This window comes from Sturnus vulgaris, chromosome Z (genome assembly GCF_052056855.1).
Source record: "Sturnus vulgaris isolate bStuVul1 chromosome Z, bStuVul1.hap1, whole genome shotgun sequence".
Lineage (NCBI taxonomy): Eukaryota > Metazoa > Chordata > Aves > Passeriformes > Sturnidae > Sturnus > Sturnus vulgaris.
The window spans coordinates 80,649,505-80,674,357 of record NC_142283.1 but is presented as its reverse complement, the minus strand read 5'-3'; the positions used below and the strand labels follow the sequence as shown (position 1 = coordinate 80,674,357).

At 49.7% G+C, this 24,853-nt stretch overlaps 1 protein-coding gene across 3 annotated transcripts in view; it reads right to left on the bottom strand.

Moving 5' to 3' along the window:
* Positions 1–24,853, bottom strand: part of CTIF (cap binding complex dependent translation initiation factor) — a 145,911-nt gene that overhangs the window by 5,369 nt on the left and 115,689 nt on the right. For all 3 annotated transcript variants that reach the window (XM_088157315.1, XM_014894883.2, XM_014894885.2), the window contains exons 10-11: positions 14,480–14,635; positions 959–1,012 (exon numbers count right to left, since the gene is read on the bottom strand). In XM_088157315.1, coding sequence (XP_088013441.1) covers positions 959–1,012; positions 14,480–14,635 — 210 coding nt within the window. The remainder of the gene's footprint in view (positions 1–958; positions 1,013–14,479; positions 14,636–24,853) is intronic.

Here is a 24,853-nt window from a genome sequence, read left to right as displayed (position 1 = left end):
CGATAAAACTCTGCTGTATTTCACAGAATCGTAGAATCAATTAGGTTGGAAGAGAGCTCCAAGGCCACTAAGTCCAACTTGTGACTGATCACCACCTTGTCAACAGACCAGAGCACTGAGTGCCATGTCCAGTCGTTTGCTTCTCTGCAAAGCTGCTGCTGAGCACAGCGAGTCACAGGGCAGCTTTTGCTCCCATACTTTTGCTCCAAGCTGTTTCTGTGCTGAAAAACGTAATGGAGGGTGAGATTTGAAGGAACCAGGATGATATAATTTTGTGATGGGACCCCAGCTACCAAACTTCCTGCATCCATTTACATGCATCAAGAACCCAGTGACAGTCTCAAGGGCCATCTCTTATCTCTAAACTGTTTTGAGACTCCAGCTGGGGTCCTGAATCCAGCTCTGGAGTCCTCCAGGAAAAACACTGACCTGCTGGAGTGAGGCCAAAGGAAGCCACAGAGATGCTGCAGGGCTGGAGCCCCTGTGCTCTGGAGCCAGCCTGGCACAGCTGGGGCTGCTCAGCTGCACAAGAGAAGGCTCCAGGGAGAGCTCAGAGCCCCTGCCAGGGCCTGAAGGGGCTCCAGGAGAGCTGCAGAGGGACTGGGGACAAGGCAGGCAGGGACAGCACACAGGCAATGGCTTCCAGTGCCAGAGGGCAGGGCTGGATGGGATCTTGGGAAGGAATTGCTGGCTGGGAGGGTTGGCAGGCCCTGGCACAGGGTGCCCAGAGCACCTGGGACAGTGGAAAGAGTTCCTGATCATTGCACACAGGTGTTGGGCTAAATGACCTTGAAAGGTCCCTTCCAACCCAAACCATTTGATCATTCCAAAATGCACAAAGGCCGCACAGCTGTTGGGTCTGGAAACATCCAACATCCAGATGCTTAACACATGCATGGGCAAGGATGGAAGGGGCAAAGCAATGAGGAGCAAGGCAGATGCAGAGGTGCTTCCCTACCTCCATGGAGCAGCAAAGCACAGCATCTTCCTTCACATCCTGAGATTGCAACAACTGCAAAAGAGAGAAGAAACAAGCAGTGAGAAATGCATGATCTTCTTCCTCCTCCTCCTCCCTTATGACTTCTATGTCTTTGTCCAGCTTGGCTTTGTCCACACAAAAATTTAAAGTAAGCAGTGACAAAATATGGGGTAAAATTTAGATTAACAACTTTCATAATAAATTTTGTTTAGGTTACATTGCTTTTTCTTTTATCCCATGGCAGGCAGTGAGAAAACACTCATTTCACACACACAGGGAATAAATGCAGCCGTCAGTCAACAAGACTGGAGCAGCACAGACCTAGGAGTGGCTGTTTGGAAAGGATGGGCTCTGCCACCCACTCCTGAACCTCACCATGCCTGTGGGGACACTTCTGACAGCCACAAAACTGCCTGAGTTACATCCAATTCACTGCAATTAATACAGCTCCTTCGAGGCTGGTTACACAGTGGTGCAAGGGCAAGGGGTGCCAACAAAACTACTCAGGTGCACCAACCCCAACCTTGCTCTGCTCTCCATGAATTCTGTGTTACAAACACGAGCTTGCAAGCAGGAGCAGCTTTCAGGAAAGACCCAAAATATTGTTGGACGTGGCAGAGGAAGGTGCTGGAAGATGCTCATCTCTCTTGGTTCAGACTCAGGGTGTACAACGGGGGTCAACAGCTCCACCTGACAATGGCAAAGTGTAGTAGCTCAGCATGTCTCACCCCACAAACTGAAACCACAAGCAAGGACCCTCAAAACAGGACCAAAAATAGGTATTTTTCTTTGTTTCCATATTTATGACAATTACAGGTATTGGCAACACCTGACACTATAGCCACTTCCATCCCATCACTTTGGGATGAACAAGTCCTGATGGCTCTGAGCTAATCCCTGTGTGCAGTAACCACTGAGCAATAAGGAGAAAAAATGGGAAAACTGGCTTCAATCTGAAATTCATTAGCAGAATTTTTACAAGCAGTTGAACTGATTAAAACTGCCCATATAAAAACTGCTCACTGTAACTAAATGTTACTCTAACGTCACATGTGTTAGTTAAAATCAGAATTGTGACTCTAGGCCTTAACATCTCTCCTTCCCACTCCTGTTTTTCCATGTTTCTTCTCCTCTACAAATAAATGTCTGTCTGTTTACCAACTCGACAATGGTTGGAAAATAGGGGAAAGAAGAGATAATACAAGGAATTATCATTGCCCTCATTATCATTGTCTTCTGTTTTTGGGAGACAGTAGATTGTTCTCTTTGAAGATGGTGCTAGTAGTATCTCAATGAGCACGTTGTCCATTGGTTTTATCTCCTGTTAGCCAAAGCTTCAGCCAGGATTTTCAATTCATACAACGGTTTTTTTTCTCCCCCTCCCCAGTTTATCTTTCTGCTAAGTTGTTTGGAAAATGTTAATTATGCCTAAGCCCTGTGCTCTGAGATAAGTTCTCACAAACAGTTCAGATTCTTCACAAGAAAACATGAGATTATTTTAAACCTAACGCGAACAATGAAAAAAAAAAGTCAGTTAGGGAAAAATATAAACAGGCAGTAGTCCAGATATTCCCTCCTGGGGTATTTAGCTCATGAGCATAGCATGAAGCAGGGCTGCAAATAAAGTAACAGACAACACCTTTCAACAGCACCTTTCTTTTCTTTGGTGTTCTTTACTAAAGAACGTAACATGAAAACTAAAGCATGAAAGTGGAGTTAGGACTTACTCCAGCCTTCCTCTGCCATGGTCTCCTCAGTGATCCTGCTCCCAGCCCAGGATATGTGGTCATAGAAAGGCTGTAACTTCACCAGCCCCAGCTTCCCACACACACAGGGTTGGGACATGCCTCCCTACCTCAAAAGGTGTTTGTGAGGATGAACATGTCCCTGTCAAGTGCTCACATACTTGGCTAATGAGGAACAGTCTCACCTACCTATGATGAAACAGAGAACACATCCTACCTGAGCCCTGGGCAGGCACCCTCCAACTTGACTCTGCCCTCATGAACACCATCTGATGTGACTTGGCTGAACAAAGAGAACGTGTGTGCTCCAGTGTGTCCATCAGGGTGCCATGTGCTCCACCTTGTCTATGGAGACACCATGTGCTCCACCTTGTCCATCCAGGTAGCATGCACTGCACCTCATCCATGCAGGATCCACAAGCTCCACTGCTCCAGAGGCACCTTGTGCTCCATCACCCATCCATCTAAGGCACCATGTGCATCACCTGGTTGACTCAGGTATCACATGCTCCACTGCTCCATCAGGGTACCAAGAGATAGCAGTTTGAAGCACTACAGGTGAGCCTCTGCCTACAGGTGAGACATGTAGGCTGGGGAGGCCCACAGCTTGCCCACCAAGCCCAGGAATATCCATATGCAGGAGGGTAGAGCCCAGCAGAGAGATCTACTGGTGCTCTGGAGAAGCAGAGTCCACATCCATAGCCACAGATGGCTGTCAACCACTTGCATCAGCAGAAGGGACTGAAGCCTGGAGGGTCAGAACAATGTCGCTGTTTCTCTGCATGCTGCTGATCACGTTTGTAGGCACTATCTGCTTCTGACCCGTGCATGAAAGGAGGAGATCAGGGAGCCTAGCATGGGCACTGAACCTTGCTGACTACAAGGACTGTGCTGCCTGGGGTCCCACCATGGATATCCTCGCCCATCAATGACAACTTGCATGTATTTCTCAAAGGGTATTTCATCCCCACTGATGGTGCTCTGTGTGAGCACCAGGCACTCAAAGCACTGGGGTGGTTCCTTAAGCCAGAGCACAGTGTTTCTCAAAGCTCTGTGACCCCTGAGTCAGACCTGACCGGGGCTGCAAGGAAAAAATAGTGAAAATGTTTTAAGAGCTCCAGGGAAATCACAGCCCTACAGTCCCGGCACTCGTGTGACCACCCAGCCAATTGCATTCACTGTTTGCAATCTAATTCATATTTACTTTAAATATTTTAAGGTAAACACTCTATACCTATTAAATTAGCACTCCCACATTGGAATTATTATTTATTTAACTATTTATAGCCGCTCCTCCCCACTGTGTGCCTCTGCCCAACTCCCACTACGGGCACCATCCCATCCCTCTCCACCAGGTTCCCACAGGGCTCAAACCAGCTGGTGGACGTGGATGAGGGATCTGAAAGAGGAGCATGAGGCAGACAGCAGGGCAGGTGAGCTGGGACTCACGCGCTCCTCAGTTTAACCTGTAATCATCCCCCGGAGGCTGGGGCTGTCTGCGAGAAAAACTTCCCTTTGCTCTCCAGCCGGTTTCCCCTGTATCGGGCGAAGCCGGGCAATGAAAGCAGCAGTTCCTGCTGGAAAGCAGACAAAGAGTCTGCCTGATTTCCTAAGAGAGGAGGCTGCATGCCAGAATCTGCCCGGCCAGTCATATAATACCCAGCCTCAGTTGCGAAAGGCTTCTCACTTTTGTTTCTGGTGCTGGACTCGCTGCCTTGCAGACGGGTGAGAGATACCGGGCACCTTCTCCTTCAAATTTATGTCACTCCAAGACACGAGCACTGGGCAAGGTCCTCTGCAGAGCCAGTGTGCCCAGGTGGGCTCCGGGTGCCATTTATTTGCATAAGCAACCCAAAATAAGTTTTAGGGTCTCCTCCTGGAGAGCACTTCCTCCTGGAAGTGCTATGTGTTGTGGAGAGTTGCAGTGCCTTGCAAGGTGTCTCTTGAGCACACCTGGTATCCATGGCATGCTATTGGGACCCATCTCCCCTGGCCTCCATGGCCCCAGATCCTTCTCTTCACATCTCTGCAGAGATAAACCACACGGGGTGGACATGCAGCCATGGCTGAAGGACCAGAGGAGCCCTAAAAGTGCAGCCGTGCCTCACCATGGACAGAGTCAGCTTGGTTCTCCTGAACAGCAATGGATGCATTTGTATGGTGTGCAGACCACCAAGAGCAAACCAAAAAGTGAAGACAATGGGACTCACCCCAAACATTTGGGTTTATTATCTGCTTTCGCAGCTCACCTGGCCTGCTGAGAAGCTGAAGTGCTTACTTGGTATTCTCAGGGGTGCCCACACCATGAGGAGGACAGGAGAACCCGCCCCACTACCCCTTATCACCAAACCACACAGGTTTAATTGTGTTCTTCAGCAATTCTCCCCAGGAGATGGGGTGGGAGCAGCCCAACGCACACATCACCCTTTCCAGATGCAATGATACCTCTCCTGCAAGGCGCAGTGCTAATTACTGTGTACGTTGCAAAATGACACATAAGCAATGCTGACCACTAACCACCCCTTAAGCATTGCAGTGTTTTATGACGCTTGGGTGATGACTCCGGTGTGAAAGCTCAAGAAACTTGGAAAATATCCACCCAGAGCCACGGAGAAGCTGGGGTGAGACCCAGGGAAAGCTGGGCTGACCGCAGCCCACGCGCCGCTCGCCCCGGCTCCCCGACGGGCATCTCGGGTTCACGCAACACGCACGGACACCCAGGCAGCCTCGGGCCTCAGGCTGCCCACAGGTATGCTTTCCATCCGCACCTGGGTCACGAGGAGGTGCCTTCCCAGTATTCCCCCCTCCCAGGGACTGTGGAGGATGACCTCAGGGGAGCTGGAGCGCTGCGGACGCATTGCCCAGGTGCAGCAATCGGCTCGCTGGTGTGGAGCAAAGCCACAGGGGAAAATGGAGACACTTTTCTGTGAGGAAGTGGTAGATCAGTTATTTGTGCTGGAGCTTAAGCAGAGTGGACGTACTGAACTGGAAGTATGGGGGAGTTGGTGCTTCCCAGTCCTGTTTTTTAACCAGAAAGGGCATGGGAAGGGCCACAATGGCCTTGGTCCTTCTGAGAGATGGATCTGTTCCAGCTCTACGGTCGGGATCATCACAGAGACTCCTTTATGAAGGGAGTCCATCTTTCTCCATCTTTCTTGTGAGAAAGATAAGGACTAAGCTTTTAGTAGAGACTGTAGTGACAGGATAAGGGGTGATAGTTTTTATCTAAAAAAGATCCAGACTAAATAGATGGAAGAACTTGTTTACAATAAGGGTGGTGAGGCCCTGGCACAGAAGTGAGGGAAGTCAGATGAGACCGACTTTTTCTGGAGAAGAAACAAGTGAGCACATGGAAACAGACTTCTAGAAGCTCACAGGCATAAGTGAAATCTTTTCTGCTCACCCACTTAATGCTGAGATTGCCCAAACAGAATTTTGGAGAAAACCTTTCCCTTATGGAGCTGCTTGTGCTCATCTCTGCACGAGGCACAGGCTCTGCCATGCTTGAAAAACTTGCTCCATGTGATTGGTTGGGATTTAAAAACACAGCTCAGCTGGGAAAGGCAGACTGTGTCCAGCTGCTTCCACTAGCAATGGTGCTTCTCTCCCCACTCCCTTCTGCTCACACCTCTCTGGGGATCTGGGAAGCCTTCTAGAGTACAGAATACACACAAGGTGCCACCAGATCGTGTGTCTCATGGAGGGAACCCTCCTCCCAGTTGCCTGACTGGGATGTTGTGGTCTCTGCCTGGGTGAGCATGTCTGACCGCAGCTCCTGCTGCTCCATTGGGAAGAGGCCATCAGCACAGGCCACTGCTGATCCCACGAGCAGCTGCCCAGACGAAGTGGCACAGGGGGCAAGGAGTTCTGTGCTGAACTGCTTGTCCCTGCACGGCTGCATCAGAGCCATGTCCATAGCAGACACTTTCTCTAACATACTTTGGACAACCTATATGGGTTTTGGTGGCACCAACTCCTTTACATTGAAGTGCTCCTCTCAGCTCAGGAGGAGACTTCTGTTCTCCTATTACACAACCAGGACTCCCTGGGAGGATGGTAAGAAGAGATTAGTTTGTTTATTGCGTTGAGTAAACCAAAATGTTGGTTATCCTTCTTGTCAGGCTCCTGAGGAACTCAGAGATACTTAACAGCAAATTGAATTAAGGTCAGAGGAACAAAATCCTGTACCCAGCCGTGGGAAACTCCTCCTACTCTTTTCCACTGTAAGACAAGAGAAACCATGAAACACGACACTCTCTCTCCCTGGATCTGGAACGGCAGAAGAAATTCCTGCGAAGATGGAAACCATTAAGAGGCAATTACTGGAGACAATGATGAAGAAAATTTGGTCACTCATCAACCCAGACGCTGCAATCCAACAGTAGCCTGGTGGTTACACATCCCCTGGCTGGAGGTGGACCTCCAGGACCTGAAGGTGAGCAGGACAGACAACCAGAGCCACCCAGTCTGGGTGCACAGGGAGTTCAAGCCACCCAGACGACTGGCTTCATCCTGCCCGTCCGAAGACATAATAACCCTGGGAGAGGAGGATGTGATCTCATCCCAAGGGTCCCGGGGAAACACAAAACATGGAAAGAAACAGTGGCGAGACCATGGTGCTTGATTGCAGCGGGCTCCACCCTGGCTGGCCGGAGGCTCTGCGCTTTCCTGGCTCTGCGAGCGCGCAGGGCAGACGCAAATAGTTGTGTTTACATCCCATTGAAAGGGTTTTTGGGAACTAACAATGCCTGGTACGGAGGGCGAGGGAGAAAAACAAAGCCACGCGAGGAGGAGGGACCATCCTGTGAGATGGTATCTGACTTCACTTCTTTATCTGCACAAATTGCTTCCTCTGCCTTCTCCACGGGTCCCAGAGAAACGAGGGTGGCATTTTTCCTCCCCTATTTAAGATACAACATCACGGTTTTAGTGCTGAGACTAAACGAGTCCTGTGGCTTTCCAAGAATAAGCTCCTGCACATAAAATACTCAGCAGGGCAGTTGGGCTTACAGGCACTGGGCAGCCCTCCTCGGTTTGGCCTGTCCTCATCTGCTCCCAAATAACGCCTGACCTCCTCCACCTTTGATCAAAATGACCAGGATTGAAGGAAATCTGTTGTTTCCCAAACAAGCTGCATTCATAGGAGTGTTTTTGCCAGCACAGCTATGGGGGTCTGGTGGTGTGGGAGCTTTTTTGGATGGTTAATTATTTTGTATGTATGGCAGGCACGGAGGTTACAGGGACATCCACCCCTGCCCTGCGTGGTCCTACAGACAGGCACCCACCCTTGATCTTTGCAGACTCTGCTCCTGCACTCTGCCTCCTGCCATGGCTCTGGAAGTCCATATCCCCTTTATATCCACATGCCCCACTTGCTCCAAATCCCAGACCTTCCTCCCAGATCTCTCATGTCTTTAACCCACATCTCCCGGACTCTCAAGACAATTCCCCACTTGTTCTCCTCATTTCTCCTTCCTCTCCACTGAGAGTCCCAGACCCTCAGTCCCTCTTTTTCACTCCTCTGAAATCCCTTCCCTCCCATGTCCACAGCCCTCATTCCTCCTCCATCCCTTCCCCAGACAAAACACTTCCCAGTTTGTCCCAGTCCCACTGGACTGGAGACCAAATCTTTGATTTTTTGTGGAACCAGACAGGGGGGACAAGAAGGGAACTTCTATGAGCATGTAAGACCCCTTCATAAAAGACATATATTCTCTGTTCAGATCTGGCCTCCTGGAGCTTTCTGAGTGGAAGTGTGGTGTGGGGTCAAGATCCAACCCCCTAGATACCTTTGCTCATTTGATAAAGCAAAAATTCTGTTTCATTCTCTGACTCGGCGAGTAATATAAAAAATCCTAGCATCTCATTACACTGTCAAACACCCTTTTTTCAACTCAAAAGGCTGATGCTTTTTAAAAAGTGAGAGTGATTAACAAAACCCAACACAACCCACGTTAAAAGATACAATTTTCTTTTCCAAAGAGCACCACCCTCCTCGCTCATCCGACTGCAGCCGGGAAGGTTTTCCTTTTTCTTCCTCTGAAGGAGACAGTGAAAAGGCAGTGCCCTCTTGAAGTTCAGACGTTAATTACCGTGTTAGAATATTTTGCTAAATTACGCAGCATGGCCCCAGGAGATAACAGGCACTAAGAGAAGGGAGGGGAGTGGATACCCGTCTACACGCTGCACCGCAGACTCAGACGTGGGGGGAAGGCAATTAGACAGGGAGTATTTATCCTCCCTGCACCACCACCCCGAGGCTTTCAGTTAGCAGCGTGTACCAAGGCAGGGAAGCGATGGGAGCGTGCCAAGATTTTAAACGATGCTGAAATGGGACTGTCTCTGCCAACCAGACTGGAGGTAGGAGACAACTCCTGCAGAGAAGCAACTGTCCTGCCTGCTGCCAGCCTGCTGGGTCTGATCCCTGCTGATTCACAGCGCCTGGGAGCTGCCCTCGGTCCCCAGGGTTGGTATTAAGACCCTAAAATCATCTGTCTTGGGTCAGGCCAATGACTGCATCCCTCTTGAGGGGATATCCCTGGGGTACACAGCCAGCCTCAGAAGCAATAACCCCCTCAAGGTGCAGGGATCTCCACGAATCGGTCCTGCAGCCCCCTGCACGAAAGAGTTTTGCAGTTTATTTAGTCTTTCTGTGATGATCTGCTTCCTGGGGTTTGCTCTGAATCTGCCCCAACTGCCCTGTCCGAGGCTTAGAGTGGAACGGTGCCAAGGCAGTTCCCTGTCATCCCTGATATCCAGTCCCTTTGTATCCAAGCCAGGACTACCAGATGGGTAAAAAAAACGGGTTGGATGGTTGGGCTCAGAGGGTTGTAGCCATTGGGTTCCAACCCAATCTCTGCCTAAAGGTAACAACTAAATGGTAACAACTACCAAGTTGTTATCCCAGGACCTGTCCTATTTAGCATCCTTATCCGTGACCTGGAGGAGGTGAGGAGTGCAACCTTGTGAAGTCTGGAAGTTTGACAGCAAGTTTGGGATGTACTGAAATGTATTCAAGGAGCTGCCAGTGAGAGGGACCTCAGCAGAGTGAACCAAGACGTCAAGAGGAAACATGAAACTTTCAACAAAAGATCATCCCTATGCAGGAGAAGAGCACAGGGACAAGGGTAAGGGGTAGGATAGAGTTATTATGGGGTGTGAGAGGGGACAGAGCCCTCCCTGTGCTGCCTGTCCCTGTGGGACACCAGCTGGTGAGGTGCCTCGAGGGACCAGAGTGGCATTACTGCCACATGGCATCACCTTGAGCCTGAGTCTCTCGAGCCAGTTTTTCCACCTCCCTGCTCTGCTGCCATAGACAATTGCTCAGGTTACCTGGCTGTTAAATGGCATTGTAAGAACAAACAAATGCATCCAAAGCAGCACTTGGCACCAACCACCTGGGCTGGAAGTGGCTGCTCCTGGCAGGGGGCTGGCAGGGAGGTGGCAACTCCCAGCCCCAGGGGGAGTGGGTGTCCCAACAATATCCACTGAGGATGAGACAGACACCAGAGCAGGCAAACCTCCCAAGAGCACTCATCAACAGCCACACTGGCTGTGATCCCTCCTTCCCTGCAAACTTCAGATGTCACCTAGAACTGGGCTGGGCCCCTCAGGATCCAGTCCTAATGTTCCTCCATCCCCAGCAGCATCAGGGGATGAAACTGGGAGGGCACTGAGCTGGGGTGGCCCATGGCCACTCTGCTGACTCAGACACTGACATGGGAGCACAGAGCTGGATGAGGGACAGCCAGCTCCAACTGTGCTTGGGGAAGAGCTAGGGAAGGCAAAAGTGGTGACAATCAGTGAACAATAGATTGCAAATAATATTATTTATTATCTCTACATCTTCAGTAGCCACAGGGCCCTTCTTGCACTGTGCACAGGGCTCTGATGGTTCAACTGACATTTGCTGCTCCATTGCCTTAACCACCCATTTTCCTCATTTTGCTGACTGCCCAAGGCCACAGAAAAGAAGAAATACGGCCAGGCTGCAAGAACCAAAGTCTCTTGGTTCTTCTCCTGGTTTTAGTTGGTTTGGGCGTTGTTGGAGCATTGTTGGAGCATTGTTGGAGCACGGCTCAGCATGGCCCTTGGTGTTTGGACATGGGGCAGAGGCTTTGGAGCAGGAAAGATGACAGCATGATCACTTCTCACCATCCTGGAAGGAGCTGCTCAGGGACAAATTGTGAGTGGTTTTGTGAAATAAAGTGAGGCCAGAGTCAAGAAGGCTTATAGGGCTGGAAGGAGAGAGTGGGACATCACTCTTGCTTAAGACCATCATGCACAGGAGACAGGACAACTTCCTAATATTGCTAAAAGTATTTTCAGCAGAAAAAAGGCTCATGGAAGAATGTGGTCCTGCTCGATGCCACCACTGGTCCCAAGAGACAACAGTCAGGTCTGGAAGCAGGCAAAGGTCAAACCCACAGTGCCCTGGCTGCAGCACCACCATCCCTGGGGAAAGCCTTTATCCCAGGAACAATGCCCTCTTCCAGCTCGCCCTCGATTCCCCGAAGCTCTGAGGGAAGAATAGGAGGAAAGCGCTTTTATTTCTATTTAACATCTCTGCTTTGTTATTCTTTTCCCAGGCTTCCCAGATCTCAGGGCTGCAACAGTCCTCATGTTGTCATCTGCAAAGGGCTCTCCTTTCTCCAGTTGTCTACAGGTCTGATCTTTGGGACGACCTTGGGTATCCATTGCCCTTCTCCAGCCTAAAATATGGACTGCTCCAAGCAGACAAACATGTTTTTGTCCAAACCACCATCCAAACACACTGTGCTCCATTAAACCATTTCAACGAGAGCTGGACCCACCTTTTACTTCCCTTGCAAATCCTCTCTTTGCCTAAAATTCCAATGCTCACCTCACTAGACCTCACTGTGAGGACACACTCTCAGCCTGCACAAACCTCACCCCAAAACTCTCAAAACAGTTACGAAAATTAAACCTTTTTCATTTGGTAGGGATTCTGCTCCTAGGAGATGCCATCACAGTGTCAGATGTGTTGGCAGACCCTTTCTTCCCCCCCTCCTGATTACAAACTCAAGTGATGGAGAAGGATGTAACAGAGCCCCGTGGGATGAGGATTTGCTATGGACTGTGCTTGAGCCAAGGGGCACAGCCACTCCTTTGGTTCCCAAAAGGCTGCCTGGGTGAGGTGGCAGCTCTGACCCAAATTTCCTTAGCCATGGTTAAACACCCACTGCCTTGTCTGACACAGGGGCCTGTGTGCTTCCCTGAGTACAGAGACAGGTGCTGGGTCAATCAGCCAGCAAACCCAGCATTTACCACTCCAGCCTCACCTGAAATCCTGAAATGGTCTTTTCTTATTTTTTTTTTTCTTCCCAGCCCACAAAGCCAACCCATCCACACTGGTCGATAAATAGCACAGGCACTGTCACTCAGTGCCCCAGGCATATCCCCAGCTCCTCCCCACCTAGCACTGATGTCCTCATGGCCACCCTCACTCCCACCCAGCTAATGATGGTGTGAATAAGCTTTTATCTGGGGGGAAAGGAGCTGGAGAGAGGAAGTTTTGCAGGGGGAAGGGAAGAGACATTTCTGCCTCAGTCATCAGGCAATTTTCCCCTTCCTCTTGCTCATTGCCTTGCTGACCTTTGGCTGAGTTTGCCAGAGCTATCAAGGAAAAGGGAAAAAGGAAAAAAAATTAAAAGAGAAACTAAAAAGCAAGAGAGCTGAAAGGACAGGCAGAGGGAAAGATGTTATCTTGCCTCTGCTAATGATTTATGGTCTAAGGATGGGTGGATGAAGGCAGAAGGAGCTATGCAGGACTGTGGGCAGCACAGAGGGAGATTGCTGGGGAATACTCAATATGAAAGGAGTTAGGGGTGAAGGGCTGAGACTCTACGTAGGGATGTTCTGATGAGCAGAAGGGGAAAAAACCCATGGTATATGCTACTACACCTTGTGAACCTGTCCTGAGGCATGTGGGAGTCCCAAACTTTATAGGCCATGGTAACACCCCCTTTTGTCATTGGCAATGACAAAAACAGGCGGCAGGATGAAAACCTACACTAGAGCCAGGGATGGCCTGAATCAAGGTCAAAGCACCGTGGACAGAGCAAGCATTTTGGGCAGGGGAGACAGAGGAGTCAGGCTCACCCATGTCAGCTAAGCTAAGAGTCTTCTTAGAATCACAGACCAGATTGGATTGGAAGGGACCTAAAGATCATCTCACTATTAAAGATCATCTAGTAAAGTCATCTGTGACAAACAACACCACAGGGACAGACCTGTCCTGCTAAGGAACAGAGATGTATTTTTAAGAGCAAATTTACGCATGACATCTTGATATAATTAGTGAATCTTTTTATGGAGCTGCCCTGTAGCAAAAAATATCCTTGATATACGAAATTCACGTCCTTCTGCACACCTCTAGCTCACCACCATGTCCCCACAGAGTAGAAAGGTGACAAGAGGGACAGTGACAGCACGGCGAGGGCAGACAGGAGTGGGCAGGGAGAAACTCTGGCAGAATCAGGGCTGTGTTGTGTCACGATTACGATGGGAAGCGGATGGGCACGGGGGCTTTGCTAGACGTCAAGATCTTCCCCAGAAGGTGACACATACCTCCGTGGGCAGAGATTTTGGGGAAGTTGGGCTATTCTTAGCGTGCCTCTCCCATCTCCTCCTCTGGGTATGTCTGCCTCATCATGAGGCCTGCACTCCTCACCACTCCAGTCACCATCTGTGAGCTCTGCCCACAGTACTACCACCCAGACAAAATGTTTATGGTGTGTTTGCATTCAGAGGAAACTTCCCATGCGTGTAAAAAAAGTCATCACCAGCACTTTCTTTATCCTTCCCTTGCCTGAGGTCTAGCAGAGAACTTATTTTACAGCGAGTTATTTATGGTCTGACAGAAGCACCACTGACAATTTGAGATTCACAGCTCCAACCCTGGGCAACGAGGCGGGTTTTTCTGAGAAAGTCTTCTACAGGCACCAGCAGGAGATAAAATCGTCTTTAAAACAGGATGGAGGGAAGCCCTCTCCTCCTCTTAGCACTTGAGCTGTCTTTTCTCTATGTAGTCACCAAAGTTTCTGCCACCACTCTGAGCCATGGGCAGCTGGACAATGAGCTCATCAGGAGATCAGGTTCTGAAAAATCCCCAACCCTGGTGACAGGGCTGGGTTTCTGATGCACTGAGTTGGGTCTAAGGGCATTAGGGACTTCCTTTCTCTCCCTCCTTCCTCCCCTCAGTCTGTCTCATCTATTCAGGTGGCTTCACCTGCTTCAAGAAGCTGTTTAAGCTGCTTCGGGGGGGATTTTCACAACATTGGGATTTGCAAACTCCAGCACTTGGTTTGCCATTCCAACTGTTGGTCCTTTCTAACTGCTGAACAAAGGGAGTTTGTGCTTTAATTATTTAATTATTGTGCTTTAATGAGCAGAAAGAAAATATGCAGGAAGAGCCAAGCATCCCTGCAGATGTAGGTACTTTTGATTTGTGATATGTTGGCAGAGCAAACCTCTAGGGATTATAAAACAAAGATGGAATCCCAGAATGGTTTGGGTTCGAAGGGCTCAAAAATCCTTCATCTAGTTCTAACATTCTGCTGTGGGCAGGGACACCTTCCACAATCCCAGGTTTCTCCAAGCCCCATCCAGCCTGGCCTTGGGCACTTCCCGGGATAGGGCAGCCAGAGCCCTTCCATGGACCATGGGAATCTCCACACAGTTTCACAACTGCTTGTCCCCCTGGTGGGGAAGGACAAAGTGGGAAGGCATTTACCTCCCTGAGGCAGGTATAGATGGGGCAGACGAGGACTCGGAAGGGCTCCCCGGTGCTGCTCCTCATGGTGCCAAAGACCTCGCAGAGGAAGGTGATGAACCCCAGCCAGCGCTCCACGTCCCGCTGCTGCAGCTCCTCCCGCATGGAGAAATCCTTCTGCAAGAGGCACAGAGACAAGAGAATGCATCAGCAACGCTGCACGACCACGGCAGAGGCAACGGCTGTCGAGAGGGGGAATTAGGAGGAAACTGAAACTCGGGGTGGGGGGAGGACAGACAGACAGACTGACTCTTTAGTAACAGTGGGGAGATTACTCAATGCACACAGAGTGGCTGCTGAAATTTCAACAGAGCAAAGCCACCAGAAAGCAGCAACTGCAGAAATATCACCAACTCCTGCAATAACTACCACAGCTTGCACCAGAGATGGTGTCTGTCCTCTGTGCCCCACTGTCCCCCCTGACAGACACGGGGTCACTTCTCCATATGCACCACTGAGTTGGGTTTGGGTGGCTCGACTTCTTGGTGAGGAGGGAAGAAGCCAGCACCACCAGGACTGAATAAAAGCAGCAACAGGGAGGTTAAGTAAAATGCAGAGGAAATGCTGGTGGCCATGCTGGGCTTGGTGGTCCAGGTTGACCTGTCCAGCCCATTCATTCCAGTACCTTCAGCAGACCCAGTGTCTGGCCAGCAGCATCCTAATGGTCTGGCTGCTCTCTGGCGTCTCACAAAATAATGGCAGACTGGCTCCCTGCCCGACCAGAAGATCAGGGCAGCCTGGGCTTGGCATTAAAAGGTCACCCTGCACCTGAACTGATGGTTGCTATGACTAAGGATTATCCCAGTGACGTGATTTATGGATCAGCATCAGGAGGAAGCACACAGAGGGAGAGCTGCCTCTCCATCAGACCTCCAGCTGGGGAGAAAGAAGGGGTTTGAAAGGCAGGGTATGGAAAGGGATGTATGTGATGGAAACACATGGCAAAGAGCACAAGGCAACACAGGAAAGCAAATAAAAACCCTTCTAGAGGATGGCACAAAGGAGTGCATGGTGCTCGGAGTCAAGAAGGTTTTCCTGGGCTCTAAGAGATGTTGCAGAGGTTCTTGCATGACATCCCACGCGACTTCGCTTGTTTGTCTCCATAGTGACCTCTCCTTGGCACTAAAATTTAGTAGACACTAAGCAGGGGAATACTGAAGAAGAGGACGAGTTTGGTCTCCACACCGTGTGCTCCCAGTGCAGGTTGCACAACCTTTGAGATCCAGTAACTAAATAAATTAACTTCTATCTTTTTCATCTCAGTTTATTCCTGCTGCCTGAGACAAAGGGCTTCACTGCTGCAAATACTCTGACCTGCAGCTGCTCTCTGCAAAGCTAGGGAGATATAAAAGCCACGGCACCAAAGTTTGCTCTCTTGCCCTGGACAACACACAAGAGATCTTCCTTTAAGAACAAAGCTACGTGAAGCAGCTGCTAAAGAAAGCCAGGCAAAAGCACGATGATGATTTTCATGACACAACTGTATGCACAGAAGATCCAAGGCAGGAGCTATTTATATGTTTCATTACAAAAGGAAAAATAAAATATGTATTTGCATATGCAGGAAAAAAGACTTGTAAAATAGCCGAGGCATTTATTAACCAAACAGTGATGACTAATTCCTCTCTACACCCATTTCCATAAGTCAGTTGCCCAACTGTGTCTGCGACTTCGAAGTCAACCTGCAGCCAAATCCTGTTGGGTCTCCCCAGACTCTCTGGGGGAGTTTGCAGAGTTCATCCTTTCATTAACCAGTCCTTCCCTGGGAAGTGATGGAGGAGTTATTTGCCAGCTCAGGTTATCACCCCAATGTTACCCGATTACTTGTTCTGGAGTTTTGAATTGAATTTTAATGCAAAAAAAAAAAAAAAAAAAAAGGTCAAAAAGACATTCTATCTGGATTAAGGAGAAATTAAAAACCCAGGCAAGAACATCCCATGCCCCTCATAAGCCCCATCCACCCATACAGTGCACAGAAAGTTTCCCTTGAACCCTGGAGCTTTTCCTTAATTCTTCTCCACTTCCTGGCACTGTCTCCTGCATCTCATGCAGCATCCAAGCCAGCTCTAGCCCCCAACCCATCCTGCCTCTCAAAGCCTGGATGCCCTCCAGCACCTCCTGTCCTGCCTGGACCTGGAAGCTCCACACTCACCTGGGGAGCTGTGCTGTATTTTGGGATCCCTGGGGCATGCTGTGAAATTCCTAGCAGCTTGGGATAACTGCACAGGCTCTGCAGTCCCAGATTACTGGGGAAGAATAAAAACCACTGCAGGAAACTCTGCTCCTTCCTGCCCCTGCTTCAAACATGCCCTACTCTGCACCCTTGCAAGAAAGAAAACTGTCTCTACAACATTTTCTTTCAAAAAAGCAATTTTCTGTAAAAAATCGCCAAACCATCAAACCCACCAACCCCCTGGAAATTCCATACATCAACCAGTAAACCAAACCAAACTCATCCGGCCTGGGATGGGAGCTGGGCAGGAAAGGATTCCACCACACATCACCCTCCTTTTTTCATCCTGTGCCACTCGGTGGGTGATGCAGGCACATCAATGAACGCTGCCCCACCTTTGCAGCTGAACAAGATCCTTGCAAAAGAAAAGGATCTGTGGTCCCCCCTTCTGCAGTCACAGAAAAGCTTGTGCAGACTTTGAGGTACCCCCATGAAGGATGGGAGAGGGGGATGGAATGCGGGATGGATGCAGAAGGCACCACCAACATTTCCACAGTGGGAATAATTTTGCTCTATTTGCAGACCTAGGTTGGGCCAAACTTTGCAAAAGGAGGTGATTTGTACATATTCTGCAAAAGGAGGGGAGTGATACTAACTCCTCTGACACAGTGGGAAGAGCATCTTCCCAGTGGGAGGAATTTCTCTGGACCACACTCGCCTAGAGGCCAGATTTGGGCACGGCAGGAGCCTCCACGGCAGCTGCACCTGCAGTGCCAGGGGTGTTCTGAAGCATCCTGAGAAACCCACCTGCCTCAGTGTCTCAGCATGCACCAGGGAGGTGGTCCAGTGAGCTCTGTCCTTAAATCTGGCCTTCAGACTCCAGGTTTGACCTGTACCATGGTGTGCACTGAGTGCCACCCATGCAGAGGTGCCCCATCTGCCTTGGGGAGTTTGAGGAGACCACTGGTGCCACCGAGGCTCAGCTGGGCTGTTTGATTAATGGAGTTACACGTGTGACTCACCTGCTGCAGGTCAGCCGTGCCCACAGTGGGCCCTGTGACCCTTTGAGAGGACTGAGAGCAGCTCTGAAGGCTGTGCAACGCAAAGGGATGAGCCAGAGCCAGCCTGTGGGAGAGGAACTGGCCAGCAGAGAACAAACCCCACGTCCTGTGTGCCTGGGGCACATCCGATGGAGCTGTGCCCTGACCCACAGACCTCCACACACTGATGACGAGCCTTGAGGGGGCTGAAAAGCTCTGGAACCAGACAGCCGGGTCACTGCCCTGCCCACTGAACTTTATTTGCTCTGGAAATGCCTCACAGAGTTATATAAAAATAACCTGTGGATTGGCTTGCCCCATGCTTAGGTGGTGATGTCAGGGCAGTAAGCAAATTATCTTTCATCAGTTTGGCTGTATTTTTAAACACGAATTGTATTACTAATTTGGGGGTGCTCTGGCCTGTAGATAATCTGGGTGTGTTTACTGGATGACCTTCCTTCAGTGCCTATAGTTTAAAATAAAATGTATTTATACCTGGTAGGGCTGACCTTCCTTCTCTGCCTGGTTTGGGAGAAGAATTCATTGGGAAACCATGTGGCAAGTGGGAGGATGCCAATGGGACCTCTAAAGAGCTCTCATACAGGACAAGTTTGGGGCATAAATCTGAAGGCTAAGCATGTTCATCATGTTGGGCCTCACCAAATCTCAAACTGTCTACCAAAACCACTACACTAAATCAGGGTGGCCTGTGTTGACACACATCACAGAGATGGCTCAGGACTCAGCAAAACCTCTGACAACCTCTGTTGGATCCTTTGTAAACTTGGCTGAGGCTCCTGCCAGCAATGGAAATTCAAGATGCCTTTTTCCTGGAGGTGCCCACTCTTGCAGCCAAGTGAAAGCCCACTCCTCACCCCAGTGTAGATGCAGTTCATGCAACTCTGGCCTATGACAGTGGACACGAAACTTTTCCAAGACTAGGACCAAGCCAGAAGAGCCAAGAGGAATGGCCACTCTGTGGGAGAGGAAGCAAATCCATTCTCTAATATTTTTGGTGGGCAGCAGAGTCAAGAGCAAGCAAGTCAAGATAAGCAGCATTTTGCCATCAGATCTAAGCCCTCACTCCAGCTCAGACAGCTGCAGTCGAAAATTCTTCCCTTGGGAGTTCGCCACACTTTTTTTAAGACACATTCCAAATAACTTTTCCCCAGATCTGGGCCCACCGACCCACGGCTGACTCTGGTAGCAGCAAGTTCGAGGGCAAAAGTTTAGTGAGGGATAAAAATGAAGGTTAATTTAAGCATCACCACCTTCTGATGGGAAAAAAAAAGGCACATTTGGGCTTGTTGCTCTGTAAACACAGGGTTCTTCCTCTGGCAGCTCTGCTGTTTACTCAGTCATTGTCAAGGAGGCAGGAAATACTGAGTCAGAAATACTGCACAAAAAGAAATATATGATGCTCAGATATCCATGCTAAGAGCTATATAAAAAGCTGAGATAGGCTGTGCTAAATAGTTGATCTTACTGGCAATGTTCTGCAAAATGCTGGAGCCCTAAATGGCTCTTTTGAAAGGGCTGAGACAAATCCAATAGTCTGGAGGAGGGAACTGGTGGGTAGAGGTTGGACAGCCTCTGTCCCTTATTGCTGTCCTGGAGAAGCACAGCCTCTGCCTGCTCCCTTCCCAGACCTTCCTAGAAAGGGCTCCATAAATTACATTTTGCACAATTAACATCACTGCATTATTCTCTGCTTAGAATTTAAATACTACTTGTATTTAGGCCTGACTTGGAGGAGGTTCTGGTGTGCAGCTTTGCTTCCTGAGGAGTATAAACCAGTGAGATGAGTGGTTTGGAGCACTGGCATTTGGAAGGAGCTCAGGAGGTGCTGGAGAACCCTGTGACAGCACCAGGGAGTGACCAAACACCTCTGCCCATGGATTTGTGGGGTCTCACTGAGCTCCTCTGTCCCACCCATAGCTTCACTGGGAAAGCCTCACTTCACAGACAGCACTACAAAAACTCCTCTGCTGGAGGTGGTGGGACATGAAATGGGACCATCAGCTCTCCCATGGGCCCTGCTCTTCCTCCAGCCACCTGCTCCTGGCCTCTCTGCCTGCACCCAAGGACAGAACCTCGCTGAGATCCCCTCACACCACCCCTGCCCATGCTACTGCCAGCATTTAGACAAGACAGAGCAGAGAAAGGTCACGACAGAAAACCTGCTTTGAGCCTACAGCTTCCATGCAGAACCTGGAGAATGGCAGCACAGGAGATTGAGGCTTATTTCCAGCCCTGCGTGGGCTCCAATCACCTTTGTACCCTGATTTCCCATCCAGCAACAAATGGGAAGGATTTGCTCATCTTACTCTGCAAAGTGCTCTGGGGCGTGTGACTGAGACCTGCGAATCATGGCAATTATTATGACTCCAACAAAGGAGCTATTGACATTTAAAGCAGATAAAGCTTTTAAATTACAGATGACACCTTGTGCCCAGCCTTGAAGAGGTCCTGGCTTCACCCAGCCATGAGACATTTCACTCCCACAGGCTTTCATCACCTCACTTCCTCCAGGCTGGATCTGCACCATTTGAACATCTTATCAGGATGTTTTGGCCATTTTGGGAAAAGCAGGAAATCCTAACAGTGACCTTCAGCGTGGACCTGACTTCGTGACAGCCACAGCTCTGTGAATGGTTTTAATCACAAGAGGGCTCTGAAATGCACCATATGGTGAAGGTCCAGGCTACCAGGACTGTGACCACCACCCCACAGACACCTAACCTAGCACACATCATCTGACCACTGGATGATATGCAGCTTGCAATAGATGTCACTGAATAATTCTCAGAATCACAGGATGTCTGGGTTGGAAGGGGCCTTAGCATCTCTTTACAGGTGTCCCCCCTGTCATGGGCAGGGATACCTTCCACTAGACCAGGTCGCTTCAAGCCCCATCCAATCTGCCTTGACCAATTCCAGGGATATGGAATTCTTCCAGATCACAAGAACAACTCAACAAAGATTCTGCAGGCAGAAACACAATGCTTATTCCTCACAGAATGATTTGGGGATGAAAGGGAAAATAAGGTCAGAAAAGTGTTTTTTTCTAAAGCAGAGACCAGGAAAACTCCCAGGACAAGAAACATAATCAATTTTACATTCCCAGGTTTGGGTAACTGAGGCAGCAGATGACCAGAGCCAAGAGTAGCTGTGGATACTTCTCATATCTGTGAACACCTGGAGGTGACCAGGTGAGTGGCCACTTGAACCTTCTGTCCCCTGGTCTCACACTGACCTCTCTGTCTGGCTCCAAATCTGGGATCAGCAGCAATTACCCACCCAACGTGGGTGTCTCATGGCTTCAGCCAGTGATGTCTGTCAGGTACTTGAGGGGCTGCAGAGATGCAAGCAGTTAATTACTGATTTAGCTGAGGTTGAAATCACCCTGGTGGAAGCATGATGGATGTGCAAACTAAAGTTTTGCTGTTAACCTCGCAGCTGCTAGAGATCTCAGAGCACTATCTGGGTGGAAGTGAGAGGACCAGGAGGGTGAATTCAGTAGCCTGATCTGCACACAACCAACAGCAATCACCATTTTGTCCTGGATGTTTGCCAGCGCCTCCTCCAGCACTACCCAGGTGACAGAGCTGTCTTTCTCGCCACTTAATTTTTATTGCTGTCCTTCCCAACTCACACCTTTCTGGGTTCCCAAACACGTGCCAGGGTGTCAGCTCAGCTGGGTAACAGCAGTTTATCATCCCCTTAAAGACCTCATTATCCCACGAACCCAGACACAGCAAAACATCATTACCAGCCTCTTCCAGACCTTGCAGTGAGCAAGGGACAGACTCGCCATCTGCAGGACACACAGACACGGGGAACTAATCACCTGTCTTAGAATCACAAGACAATCTCTCAGTCCCATAGGGAGGGACTGGAAAGGAGACAAGGGAACACAAAGAAACAAATTAATTTTATTAATCTCCTTGCTGGGTTGCCATCAGAGCAGCCAGGACACCCATCCGACCCAGCCCTGCAGACATCCCATGTAATGCCCAGAGGAAGCAGTTCCCCCTTGGCAGCCTTGCTCTTCTGCAGCAGTGCAGGAGTTCCCTGTTATATTCATTTTATTCCTGCATGTCCCAGTACTGTGGGAATCTTGAGGCAGTGATGTGCCCTTTGCCTTTATGAGTGTGCACAGGAGACCTTGGGCTACCTTGGGAATTCTGGAGACACTGAGAGTCCTCCCCCTGAAACGAAGAATCCATGTCCTCTAGAGCATCCCACTTCCAAGTCAGCAATGCCCTCCTCGCTACATGGAGGTGGAAGGAAGAGAGAGGATCAAGTACAGCAAATCCCTGCTCATCCCAACATCCACAGCATTGCTGATACTCTCACTTCATGGAAAAACGTGTTAGTGTGCATCTCCCATCCTATGGGCTGCATTTCCCAAAGCACAAGCTCACAAAATCTCACAAAATCCTATTTTTGGGCTACTTCACATGGGTAGGGTAGGGATTGTTTGGTGGGCAGTTTGCAAACCCTTCATAATACAGCAGGGTCTGAGCCCCAGCACCATCCCCAAATCTGCTCAGAGGCCGTTTCTGTGCCTGAGAAAATGCTCATCCCACTCCCAACACCAGGCTGAAGTGATGACTGGCACCCCAATTGTAGCTGAGAGATGGATTCTGCTTGCAAATGCCATGTCTGCAGATGCCCAGCCTTGCAGCCCAGGAAGGAGGATGCAGCAGGGAACAGCTGGATTTTGCCAGCAGGATGCATTCTTATTTTAAATTCTGCACATGCAATTTGTTCTCTTTATAAGGTGGAGGTGATGAGGGATCTATGGGGACAGGCCAAATTTGGAAAAAGGGATATAAAATGACAAAAACCGACTGTGGAGGAAGGTGCTCCTTTGTCCAGGCACCAGGGTTGAAGGAATTCCACTTGCACTGGAAATGAAGCTGTGTCCATTGAAAGGCCAGCTCAAATGAATGAATGGAACTGGGCAGGGAAAGGCAGGCAGCTAATCCTGTTTGACATCAGGAGCTTTACTTCTGGCTCACATCAGTTCACTCCACAGAAGGATTTTCCTGGGTGCCTGTAGCTGGCAGCAGGATGCTCTCCCGTGGGATGCCAAGACCCTCCTGGGAAGGGCCCTCTTGGTGGTGTTCACCATGAGGAGGGACTGGGACCACCCATATGCAGAGCTGGGCAAGATACTGAGGCTTGGCCTTTGCTTCTCTGTAAGCCAGGACCAAAGGATGAACGAGGCTTCAGGCTTCTCCCATGCCCAAAATCTCGCCCTGAAGTGGAAGTCCTTGAGCTGGGTGGCACAGGGAAGTGGACAACCTTTGGATGTACATCACTACACACAGGTGGCTCCAAATAGGTCCAAGAAGCATGAGATATTATAGAATCAGGGCTGGAAAGGACTTTCAAAGATTATCTAGTTCCAATCCACCTGCCACCTTTCACTGTCCCAGGGTCCTCCAAGCCCTGTCCAACCTGCCTTTGGACACTGCCAGGGATCCAGGGGCAGCCACAGCTGCTCTGGGCACCCTGTGCCAGGGCCTGCCCACCCTCCCAGCCAGCAATTCCTTCCCAAGATCCCATCCAGCCCTGCCCTCTGGCACTGGAAGCCATTGCCTGTGTGCTGTCCCTGCCTGCCTTGTCCCCAGTCCCTCTGCAGCTCTCCTGGAGCCCCTTCAGGCCCTGGCAGGGGCTCTGAGCTCTCCCTGGAGCCTTCTCTTGTGCAGGTGAGCAGCCCCAGCTGTGCCAGGCAGGCTCCAGAGCAGAGGGGCTCCAGCTCTTGGAGAATCTTACTCTGGACCCACTCTAACAGGTCCATGTCTTTCCTGAACTGGAGAACTCCTGACCTCCATTATGACCAGAGTTCTTGTCTCACTCCTTTAAAAGAAGACAAAAAACCAAAAAAAAAAAAAAATCCCAGAAAGATGGACACACAAAAACTCGGTGGGTGGGAGAGCACGGGGGGTCCTGCAGGCAGCTGGCCAGATCCATCGTGGGATGGGTCCTCCTTTCATCTGCCCTGGGACTGAACTGCACGGATGATCAAGGAACCGGAGGAGTTAACAGACTCCCAGCCAGAGATATTCGTGGCACCCAGAGTTCGTGTAAAGTTTCATACCGGGACCCTTCACTAAATTCTTTTGGTCATGGGAGAGAAAACACTGCAACTGTTTAGTCTGCAGGGAGGTGGTGGCTCTGGCCCAGCACTCAGCATTGCTGAGCAAACACGCTGGAGAGCAAAGGGGCTGTCACCCTTCTTATCTCCTGTCTGCTTTTCACCACGTCTCTCCCACCACTGTAGGCATTGTGTACCAGTGCTGATCTCCCTGCTGGAAATGCAGCTCTGGGATGGGGGGGGAAAAGCAACCACTTGAAAATCGAGACCTGGAGGTGAAGTGCCAGTCTGCTAAAAAAATGTTATTTACACAAAGAAGCTCAGAAAGTCTTTCTCAGAGGCTAATATTTACAAATTCTATGCAGCCAGGGAGCTTATGCTGTAAGAAATGTTGTATTTGGCTGGTTTTTATTTTTTTTTAATGGATGTGAAAGATGCATTAATATTTCTCGCTCATCCCCTGAAGCATACAGGTATAGAACACCCTACAATGTCTCCAAAGCTCCTATCCATGCTGGGAAATCTAAGGTTACAGAAAGGTGATGCAGAAAACAACACCAACCTGCAAAAACCCTCAATTCCTCCATCTTTTGTATCTCTAAAAGGATGTCCTGTCCATGATTACCATGGTGTATTTTGGCAGACATGTTGGCTGACTTCGAGCATCACTGTGTAAGACCACTGGATGGCATGGGCTGGAATATTAGAGATCCAAGGAAACACACCTTACTCTCATGAACAAAGAAGAAATGGAAAGGTTTTGTTTTTCCAGCCTGAAACTGCCTCCTTAGCTGGTGGACACTGCTCTTGCTGTCCTCACTTTCAGTGCCTCCTGCTGCTCCTGGACTGGAAGTGTTATCACAGAATGGTTTGGTTTGGAAGGGGCCTTAAAGACCATCTTGTTCCAACCTCCCTGGGATATAAAAAGATGGCAGGGACACCTTCCACTAGATCAGGTTACTCCAAACCCTGTCCAGCCTGGCTATATCACGTGAGTCTGGATTCCCAGCACT